The sequence below is a fragment of the Myzus persicae genome, unplaced genomic scaffold (assembly GCF_001856785.1).
Source record: "Myzus persicae strain clone G006 unplaced genomic scaffold, MPER_G0061.0, whole genome shotgun sequence".
NCBI lineage: Eukaryota > Metazoa > Arthropoda > Insecta > Hemiptera > Aphididae > Myzus > Myzus persicae.
Genome location: NW_019104246.1, coordinates 27,999 through 39,730, shown reverse-complemented (window position 1 = coordinate 39,730; position 11,732 = coordinate 27,999). Strand labels below are relative to the sequence as shown.

Here is an 11,732-nt window from a genome sequence, read left to right as displayed (position 1 = left end):
TAATTCATTAGTTAAAACGTATTAAAATTTCATCGACTAATAAAAAAAATAAACTATTAATAAAAATAAACATCTATAAACAACTTAATTACAATAAGTTATTTATCTTCAAATATAAGTTACTTTTAACTTTTATTAGTTATAATAATATTATTATTATTATTTACTTATTTAATTAATATACATACTGAAATTGTTACTGACTCCGATGTTAATTCACAGTCTTGTTTTGGTAGATTTAACTCACATTTTGCCGAAGTCGAAGGGGGCACTTTTGGATCAATTGCTGTAATACTGTCAAGAGCATTGTCTGAGTTTGTTTTTATCTATTTTTTTTACAAATAAACTACAATATTAATATACCAATTGTATTCAACGATCATAATAACATTTTATAAATTAATATTAATTATAATCTTGCACTATAAAACAATTTTATAAATTGTTTTATGTTAATATGTAGAATTGTATAGGACAGAACCGGAAATATATACACTTACTTCAACTTCATCATTGATTTTTACAAATGACCATAGTTTTTTCTGCTTCGGATTAGTTCCTGCTTTTTCAAATAATTCTTTTTCTTTTAAACGCCGCTTTTCAGCGCCGCTTTTAACTTTCGAGCTCATTATAGATTTTTTTAATTATTAGTAAAAAACACAAGTTAATCGATGGTAAATAAATAAATATTACTGATATAATAATAATTTTATATTGTCATTTGTCACAGTGTACGCAGCGTAGAATAAGACAGTTCGGCTGGTTGTGATTATAGTGATTATATTATTATGGGAAATTGGGATTTATCAATAATATTTTTTAATTTCCTATAAATCTATAAATAGAAAAAATATGTTTTGTACAGTCGTTGCCAGATATATTGAGCAGGCGGCGGCGGTGGTACTTTTCGGTGTATCCTAAACTAGTCGCGGTGTGTTTTGACCGCGCGGCGCACCACAATTTTATTGAGTACCCCTGGGCCCTGGTCTTTCGTTATCGCGCCGCCGCCGCCGATGCCTGCTCAATTTATCCGGCAACGACTAACCATTATTTTTCTGTACATGTATAAATTGTTCTTGGAAATGTCACTACCTATTAAATACACCGAAGACCTAAATAAGACGTCTTGTATGGCGTGTCTTGGCGATGCGGGTTGCGATAACTGTTAAACATACTCATAAGTTAATAATATTTTCTATTTCTATTTTTAAATAACAAATAAATATTTTAAAAGAAAACAATTTCCAAATAGTTCGGCCACTGGCCCCGGGGCCCATTGTTATGATTTACAGGGGGCCCGGGGGTTCTTTGCACCCCTAGCACCCCCGGCTGTTGCGGNATATTTGCTCCATTATAAAACACAGATAAACATTTTTAAGCCACAAATAAGAAAAAGACACAATTTGAAAAAGGGATAGATGAGATTTAAAAAAAAGTGTGTTTGCGAATTGATTGAAAAAATTCGCATCTCGAAGACCTTTTGTTTATTTTTTCTCGGCATCGCCATATAAATCCATCGATAGCACTATTCATGGGACACAAACAGAGAAAATGCCCTTCGTTACACTTGAGTGTATCATTTTTGCAAATTAAATTCCATTCTTGAAGTTTTTCCAGTACTTCAATACTAACGGGCCCGTTTGTTTTGCACGAGAAAAGTTCAAAAATATTTAAGAGATTAAGAGATGACATGTTTCACAAATAATGCAGATCGCATACTGCAGCCGATTACGGTGATTTCAAGCCCAACCGAAACGTGACTCGGTGCAACAAAAATTCAAAAATCGGTAATCATCGTATTTCAAGACGAGTTACTCAAAAACTAAGCGTTTGCGCATATTTTTTTTGGCACCATCATTTTTAAAACGTCATTATACATAAGTACCCCACAAAAAAATTCAAAATTCAAAATTCAAAAATCGATAATTATTGAATTTCAAACGGCTATAACTCAAAAACCAAGTGTTTGCGCAAATTTTTTTTGGCACCATCATTTTTAAAACGTCGATTTACCTAGGTTTCGAGTTTAACGTAACATAATTTTTATTTCAAACGCTCATAATAAATGTCAATGTTTTTTCGGTAAATTTTTCTTTGCTCAGCTCAGTATTTAAAGTTATATACATTTTTGTTTCAATAATTTTCATACGATATTACAATATTGAGATATTTGGCTTGTGGTACACATTTCTCAGTATTACATTTCGAGTTTCTGATGGGAGTGTCGACCATATCGAATATAGATAGTAATGGAAACATGCGAGGTTATATGGGACATATTACAGCCAATTGAGATGTCAGAGCCCACAACTAAATGATTGGCTGGATATAGCATCAGGATATATAAATAAATATTATTATAACATAAAAATAAATAAATAAAACAAAAAATATTTGATTTGTTTTTTATTTATTAGATATAAACTTTCGAAAAATGAAAGCATATTATAAGTAAATAATATATGTAAAAAATAAATTATATATTTTTGCATTGTATAATTATGCATTTTAAAATCATTTAAATAATTTTCATTTTTAAAATAATATTTTTTTTTTTATTGGGGTTAGGGCTTCGGCTACTGAGGTCATTAGCATAGGGTACTGTAGGTTTTTTTCATGTGTGTGTATGTGTGGCAATGATTTGTCACTAAAAATCCCAGGATGGGAAAACCAATCCGGGAGCCAGTGACACCGGCCGGTGCGTATACACAGAACGGGTTCCGTAAACTGAAAGTGCATTCCGTGCCACTGAAAAAAATATTTATTTACAATTCATTACAACAAAACAATTTTTTAAATTTTTTGTTGCATGTTCCTACCTAATAAATTAAATGATATTAATAATAATAATATGTAGGTTAGCAAATTGATAATACTTGAGTGTTGACTGCAGTGAATAACATAACAATTATTTTTTTTATTAATAATTACAGGTTGATGGAAAACTGATACGATTAGAATGCCCTAAAAATAGCGGGTTTTTGTATTACAATTACAAACATTTTTTTTTACTTATACTTATGGCAATTTGCGTCTCAAATGATTGTTTTCGCATCATTAATGTTGGATCTTACGGCAAAGAAAGTGATTGTAATGTTTTCAAAATGTCACCATTAGGCAAGAAGTTATATTCAGACAGAGTAAACTTTCCACCCGAACGATGTCTACCCGGGGATGATCAAGGTGTACCACAACCATTTATACTCGTGGCTGACGAGGCCTTTGCTCTGAATACAAATTTATATTGCGAGCGTCTCCTGGCAGAACACTAAATGACGAACGACGAATTTTTAATTATCGTTTGTTAAGAGTCCGTCAGTACATTGGGTGTTCGTTTGGAATCTTATCAAAGAAATGGAGAGTTTTTCAAACTAGTATGTTGGTTGAACCAAATTTTGCAGTCAAAATAATCAAAGCCTGTTGTGTTTTACACAACTTTGTGAGACGCCGTGGTGGGTTTAGTTTTGATTATAGCTTGAATTGTGGTATGGAAAGTATAACTGAGAGAAGAGGAGTTGGCAACGCTCAGACAAATGCAAAGGATGTCAGGGAGTATTTTGTGAGTTATGTCAACCACCCAAATCACTCGCTTACCTGGCAAAATAAAATTTTTGGTCAATAAATTAATAAGATGTAATAACATGACTCATGAGTACATGACAATACTCTGTTGTATGACTTGTATGTAATTAATTTAGTAACCAATAGTTACTTATTTTGTTTGTAAAACATATTTACATATTTTATACTTATATTTATTCTGGGCCTTATTTTATAATTTCATACCACATATGAGTATATTGTACATGTATACTGCCAATGATTTTCTTATTTTTTCATAATTTTTTATTTAAAATTTATTATTACAAACAAATTAATATTCTCTAAAATGTTAAATAATAGTTATCAAGATTTTCTTAATAATTACGCACAAGAATACAAGAAGACTAATCAATAATCATAGTATTATGCACTTGATTGGTGTGAAACTGAAATATATTATTTCATCTATGGTGCTCGAAAATAAAAAAAATCATTCGACTAAATCTTGTCGAATGCGATATAGCAGTAGACAAAATGTCGAACGTTTTTCGTTGGAGAAAAGTCATACATTATTTCGAGAATACTATAGACGACGAATCGATCGAGTTCAGTTTTATGTCGAATGCGATAAAATTCGAGAATAGGGCCCCTAGGGCATGCGATATAATGATAAAATTATTGAATACGACTAAAGTTTATCGAATTCGAGTAACGAGATCTATTCCCGAACTAGCATCGATAAAGTCTTATCTTTTATCGAGTGCGATAAATTTTCTCGCATGAACCACCGCAGTAACAATAATAAATACATTATTCTAACATCAAACTGTAAAAATAATAAGTGATTACAAATAAATGATACTATTAAAAACTATTAAAATTTTAATTGTACTTACAACTAAATAGCAAATACTAATTTGTCATGAGTTAATACCATAACTACCGAATCACGATATTAAATCGTACTAGTCTAGACTAAGTAAGTACTTCATTTGTTGTCAATTGTTTTATTGTGACTTTTTTGGTGTTTCTTATTACTATACGTTACTAATAATAGGTTACTACTTAATACCTACAATGATGAGTGACATTAGTGACAAGAAACTTACCACCGTGAAGAACCGACCTACTAAGGGCCAAATGAAAATGCTGGTAGAATTATTAGGACTCAACCCGGCACTAATGTCCGGGAAGTTCACTGCTACATTCACTCAGAAGATTGCCAAAAAAATGTGGGAGGAAATAGCTTGGGAACTAAACGCGTTACCAGGCGCTGATAAACCTTGGGATAAGTGGAAGAAGGTAATTTATATTTAGTTTGACTAATATGTGATTTATATGGTCATTATTATTGTAATACCTATATAAATGTAGTTTGCAAAATGTCAATAGCCCTCCCAAACATATTCTACACTATTTTTTTTAGCTTATTGAATATTATTATAGTTTATGATGCAGGGTAAACCAATTGTTATAAAAAATTATAGTCATTACATTTAACATACATGTAAAATTAATTACGATTTTTATAAGAGGCTTCATATCTTTATTGTTAAAAACTTGTCACGACATTCCGGCAATCATATTTAAATATGCTTTGTACTAAGCATACATTTTTTAAGAATGTGGTATAATTCATGATTGAACAAATTGTATTACTTATTGTATATATGCTGTTTAATATGATAGAACATTATAGGCCACTAACCTAACCATTTTGTAGATTACATATTGAAAAATTATCAGTTGAATATTTAAAAACATTACACTCATTCAGATAATTCTTAATACCTATTGTAACTATTACTATTAGGCATGGCAAGATACAAAAAATACGGCAAAAGCCAAGGCTTCTGCGATAAAACGTCATAGCCGTGGAACTGGATACGGACCACCGTGTAACATGAGCTTAACCGAAGTTCAATCAGATGCCATAGCACACATCACTGAGATTGCTATTACAGGGCATAACAATAGTCAAGAATCAATAGTTGAATTCACATTAGGTCACAGTACTACAAAATGTGTAGATAGTTCTCAATTTGATGAAAACATAGAAATTATTATGGAAGATGATTGTGATAGTGAGTGTTTTGAATAATAATTCAAATCAATTAATATTATATTATAATAATTTAATTAATAAATCATTTTTAATGCTTTGTATATGATTTACAAATTATCTTATAGCCCTCAATTTTACCGAAAGTGAAGTTCCACAGATTTTTGAAACTTCTGCATATGTACAACCATATCACATTTTAACTAATGATCCAAGTATAACTGCAATAATTTTATTTTGTTTTTGACTAATATATATATATATTATGTGAATTACATGTTTTGTAGCTACCATTGAAATTTCAAAATCTCCAAAACCTATAGAGACCCATTTTTACCAGTCACCAAAACGTAAAAGTACTCAAAAGCCTAGTAAGAATTTATATGCAGTGATTTAGTATTTACATTAAATTATGTTTTTTTATTTTCAATTACAATGATTTTAAATACACAGTACAATTTACTTTTTTAAATTTGATTATGCTTGTAATACATTTTGATTTTGTAGAAACCCTACATACGGTCTCGTTGCCTTCTTCATAACATCAAATCTCCATTATGGTTATCATTAATATGTTCATTGAGTGGCTCTTGATACATTCCCAAATCAAAATCTTCTACGGTTTCATCCATCACTTCTGAAATATTGTGCTCGATGCACATGTTGTGTAGAATAATGCATGCATTAATTATAGCAGTGGCTTTTTTAGGCTTATAATGGAGTACTCTGTCTTTCAAAAGACACTTACACATGATTTAAAAGTACCAATATTATTACACAATAAACAAAACTTAAGAAAATATTGATTTTCTACCTAAACCGCATTTTTAGGACTCTACTGCATCTTTCTATCACACTTCTTACATGCATTTGTTTTTTATTATAATTTTCTTCGACTGCTGTTGTTGGTTGAGCAATTGGCGTTAAGAGCCACGGTCGTAAGGGATAACCAGAATCGCCTATCATATATATGTTACGGTCCAGGTGGACAAATCAGTCATTGTAATACAATGTCCGGACATTGTATACAATGTCTAAGACATTTGGGCAAAGTATATAATACATATATAATTCCTGTATAAACTAGGTCATTGTAATACAATGTCCGGACATTGTATACAATGTCTAAGACATTTGGGCAAAGTATATAATACATATATAATTCCTGTATAAACTAGGTCATTGTAATACAATGTCCAGTCATTGTATACAATGCTAAAACTGGTGTGGTCAATATGAATATTAGAGTTATTTTAGAGTTTAATTTTGTTATTTCTTTTAGGCACCACGTCCTACAGGTTACGATAACTTTTATCGGTAGTGTCATTAGTAGATAAATAGGAATCGGTGAGCATTTTCAACATATGCCCCTTTGATATTCGTCCTCCATCAATAACAACAATTTATATCGCAATTATTATTATCATGGAACTTTATGTAGGCGTATAGCCATATTTATCATAGACGACAGTACGCGTACTGCTGTTTACCTGTGCCGTTTAGTGCTGTGTTATAATTGTGTAGTATTTGTGCGTGTTGTTTTTAAAATGGAAAATACGTTTAATAATCGTTTAAATAATATTTTAGATCTTAAAAAACCTAACAGTACATATTTAAGCAAACTTAAATATGATGGGCTTATAGTACATTTAAAAGAATTAAAATTGAAAAAAACCAAAATTCCAAATGATTATAAATTGATTAAGAAGTATGATACAATGCGAGTGTGTAATGTGGAAAAACTTGTTGTTCCAATAAATGAAGGTAACCAAATTAAATATTACGTGCATAACGAAGAACTTTTTAATATCCTCCATGAAACTCATTTATCAATCGGTCACGGAGGTCGTAGTAGAATGGAACACGAGTTAAATATTAAATATAAAAATATAACAAGGGAGGCAATTATGTTATACTTGAACTTATGCGAATCATGCCAAAAAAAAGGAAGTACAATTAAAAAAGGCTTAGTAGTCAAACCTATTATATCAAAAGAAATGAATTCAAGGTGTCAAATAGATTTAATTGACATGCAGGCCCAGCCTGATGGTAATTATAAGTTTATTTTAGTCTATCAAGACCATTTAACTAAATTTATAAACTTGCGTCCTTTATCTAATAAACGTGCTGAGGAAGTTGCTTATGTTTTACTAGATATATTTACAACTTTTGGTGCTCCAGCTATATTGCAAAGCGATAATGGTAGAGAATTTTCTAACAAGATAGTAGAAGAATTATGTAGTATGTGGAAAGATTTGAAAATAGTACATGGTAAGCCTCGCCATTCTCAAAGTCAAGGTTCAGTCGAACGTGCCAACCAAGACATAGAGAATATGTTAGGAACGTGGTTGCAAGACAATAAGACCAAAAAATGGAGCGAAGGCATAAAATTCGTACAATTCATGAAAAATCGATCTTTTCATCATGGCATTAAATCTTCACCGTACGAAGCTATGTTTGGCTCTAGGGCTAAAATTGGATTAAATAATTGTGTACTCCCAATGCATGTAGTAGAAAAATTGAAAACAGAAGAAGATTTAGAAAAAGCCTTAAACACTATTGAAGAGGAAGAAAATAAAGAAAAAAACAAGGAAGGTAATGAAGTGATTATAGAAGAAAATGAAGAAAATGATAATTCTGAGGATGCTTTAAACTCTAGAAAACTTTCTATTCAGATAAAAAGAAATGAATCTGTGCAGAATTTAGAAAAGCAAGCAAATAAAATGAAATCTCTTTCTGAAAGAAGATTTTGTGATGGAAACATTGGAGATTCAGTAAAAATAAAAATTCCAGACGTAGATAGAGCTCGAAGCGACTTACGATCAATTTTGGCAGTAATTATATCAAGTATTATAAACAATAACATTTTAATTATTATTTGTTGTTTAATATGTTTATTTATATTTAATTTTTTTTTATAGTGGAAGACGGAAATTATAAATTGGGCACAACCAAAGGTAAACTGCAACATTATTATAGTAGAAATCAATTTACTATTTGCAAGGAGAAGTTTGTGAGTGTTGATGAAGTCCCCGATATTCAGTTGTCACTAAGAGAAGCAGCTAGGCTATTTTCAAATCTAGGAGGCCAAGGCTATGACCGCTGCACTTGTGTTCAAAAATGCGAAACAAGGAGATGCAAATGTAAAGCTGCTGGAATTTTATGTAACTCTAAATGCCATAATGGTAATACTTGTAAATATAAATAATTTCAATATTCAATAAAAATTAATATAAATAAAATATTCTCAATTTTATTTGCTAATCAAATCTCTTACAAAAATATTAAATAAAATTATATAAGTCATTAATATATGTATTTTGTTCACTTGGCACCTGTAGTTCTGGTCATTGTATACATTGTCTGGTTTATGTGAATAATTATCTACATGGCTTGAATAATTCGGACATTGTAAACTTTGTCCGGTCAGTGTTTACAATGTCCATTTATCCACTTGGACCGTAACATATATATATAAATGTTTGTAATAATTATTCTTAAAATATGTACACTTTGAGAAGGATGATAATAATGTACCAATCTCTTTTTAGTAGGTAGGTATTCAAATTTTTATGGTTAGGTAATATTTTTAAATAACATTTACGCATTTACCTAATAAAAAGTTGTCACTATAATTATGACCATGCAGTTTTTCAAGCATGATTGAAACATTACTGTTGTTCCATATATGAACATCATGAGTGCTTCCGGGAAATAATGCATTTACGTTGAGTACTTTTAGATTTGAATCACATACCTATATTTAAAACGTGGAGCATTTTATAGGTAGGTACTTAGGAAGCATAATATTTATGATTTACTTGTAATATTATAATAGTAGGTAATCTTACTTACCAGCTGAACATTAATTGAATGGTAATTCTTGCGGTTTACATATATATAGTATATACTCTGGGTATTGGTTTTCAACAAGATTCAAATTTTTTGAAGGAGACACAATGGCTTTGTGGGTACAATCTAAGCAGCCTACGACTCCAGCAAATCCCGTCTTTTTATAAAATCTTCATAGTTTTAACAAAATTAGTTTCAAACTGCACATATTTTTATAATGTACCTATATTTTTAATATATTACTCGTTGCGAACTTCATCAAGTTCTTGAATATTACTGGGACATTTTACCCAAGTGTTAAAAATTTCGGGTTGGTTCAAAGCAGCAACTATTTCTTTTACACATCTAGATACAGATGACTGTGACAAATTCATCAATCGACTATTGCCAACTGATGTTTGATACGACCCAGTAGCAAAGAAATTTAAAGCTACTAAATCCTAAAAAAAAAAATATTTTTTTTAGCCTTTAGACTTCAAATGATAATAAGGATCAAATCTAGCTTAGCGATCACATAAATTTTATATTCTTTTTCCCAAATGCCATGTATTAACTTAAATTTAACAATTTAAATGTTCCCTAACACAATGTAGGTAGATTAATAATTATGAATTTTTAATTTACTTTTGTGTGGATATCAATAGAAGACAATCGTGTGATGACAATTGTATCAACTACAACGTATGGTTCTAACACATTAATTAAATACCGCGTTACTTCTTTTGATAGCCGAAAATTCTTCATGAATAGTTTATCCGTCAATGTAAAAGCATCATACGTTGGCCTTTGGAAACTATTTCTTATTTCTAGGTCATTTATTTGTTCATTTATAACAAAATATGCCGTCAATTCAAAATCCATTGCTCACAATATGTCAATATAACGTTATAACTTATGAATTAATTAGGTTATTTTTATACTACGAGTCTATGAAGTTCTAAGTTCTAAGTTCTAGTTAGGCTAGAGGGTTGTAGTACAATATTACGGATTAGGTGTAGATATTTTGTAATCAACATTTCGGGCTCCACGCAAAGTCCGTGGAAAACAATCCTTGATAAAATAATATTATTATGCGACTAAAGTACGTCCGTGAAGTTGGCCCTTACACTTTTTCAAAAAAAGTTTTGGACAGTGCCATTATTTTGCAAGTAATTAGCAAGAATTTGCAAGTCCACTCCCAAAATTTGCAAGTCAAAAGCAAAGGAGTTATAATGGGTGGAACCAAGGAAGGGCCAACTTCACGTAGCCCTGACTTGTTGTCATAAACTTTCAAAACTGGTGTCAAATCACTCGTTATAATTAGCAAGAATTTGCAAGTCCACTACCGAAATTTGCAAGTCAACATTTCAACCCCTACGATTTTTTAAAGTTTTCCACCCCAGCCCTGACATGTTGTCAGAAACGTTCAAAACTGGCGTCAAAACACTCGTTATAATTAGCAATAATTTGCAAGTTCGTTCCCGAAATTTGTTACCCAAAAACAAAGGAGTTATAAGGGGTGGAACCAAGGAAGGGCTAAGGTTCCTATATACAATAATATGTAAAATTAATTAATGATGACATACGTTACAAATAAAAAATTTAAATTCGTTTTACATGTTATCAAAATAATATTATTTACATTATCAACATATGTAAACTTACTCTTCGTTTTTATTTGTTAAAAATACTAAATTAGAATTCTGTTCAATTACTTCGTTGAGTGATTTATTAACTGAGGGTAATATTTTTCGACGTTCTCGGTATATAGACTTTCTGATATTATGAACATCAGAATGCTTAGCGGTGCTGCACGTGGAAAGGTCTGTACGTATTATTTTATTAGGTCGTAAAGTTAAATCTTCACATGCTTTTCTTTTACACCTACCTTGAACGTCCAGTAAGTTTAAACTTTCTTCAGTTTCCGGATCATGGGTATTGCTGTCTTTAATTTTGGTTTACTTCGTTTTTGAACTATTGGTATTGACATACGCAATACAGGTTTTTTTTACACAACGCCAACTTATATCTCTGGGAACAACTCTTTACATTAGTAAAGTAATTATCGATGAAGAAGAGCAATGGAGAGGATTCAAGTCAGAAAAAGTAGAAGCCGTAGAAAAAGCCACGAAAAAAAAACGCCATAGGAAGTATATGGATTCATGTCCAGAGATAGACCGTATACTCAATTCATCTAGGATGATATCGCATTTAAATACCCTAATGTTGAACGGCAACATTTCTTCCACCTGTTATTATAAAAAGACTGCCTATATAGTATCAAATACTTGTTCAT

At 30.8% G+C, this 11,732-nt stretch overlaps 1 protein-coding gene and 1 pseudogene across 1 annotated transcript; one reads left to right on the top strand and one right to left on the bottom strand.

Moving 5' to 3' along the window:
• The first annotated feature begins 4,620 nt into the window (after positions 1 to 4,620).
• Positions 4,621 to 6,002, top strand: LOC111040443. The gene is made up of 4 exons (XM_022324364.1): positions 4,621 to 4,845; positions 5,357 to 5,627; positions 5,734 to 5,820; positions 5,893 to 6,002. Exons 1-4 carry the CDS (start codon positions 4,621 to 4,623, stop codon positions 6,000 to 6,002), a joined length of 693 nt encoding a protein of 230 aa, XP_022180056.1.
• A 115-nt stretch (positions 6,003 to 6,117) lies between these two features.
• On the bottom strand, positions 6,118 to 10,318 carry LOC111040442 (annotated as a pseudogene).
• Positions 10,319 to 11,732: the final 1,414 nt, after the last annotated feature.

Excerpts from the sequence above, each read along its gene's own strand:
- LOC111040443 (XM_022324364.1), top strand. The coding sequence starts at position 4,621 with ATGATGAGTGACATTAGTGACAAGAAACTTACCACCGTGAAGAACCGA. Across the intron at positions 4,846-5,356 it reads CTTGGGATAAGTGGAAGAAG|GCATGGCAAGATACAAAAAA; the intron begins GTAATTTATATT and ends TATTACTATTAG. Across the intron at positions 5,821-5,892 it reads CATTTTAACTAATGATCCAA|CTACCATTGAAATTTCAAAA; the intron begins GTATAACTGCAA and ends CATGTTTTGTAG.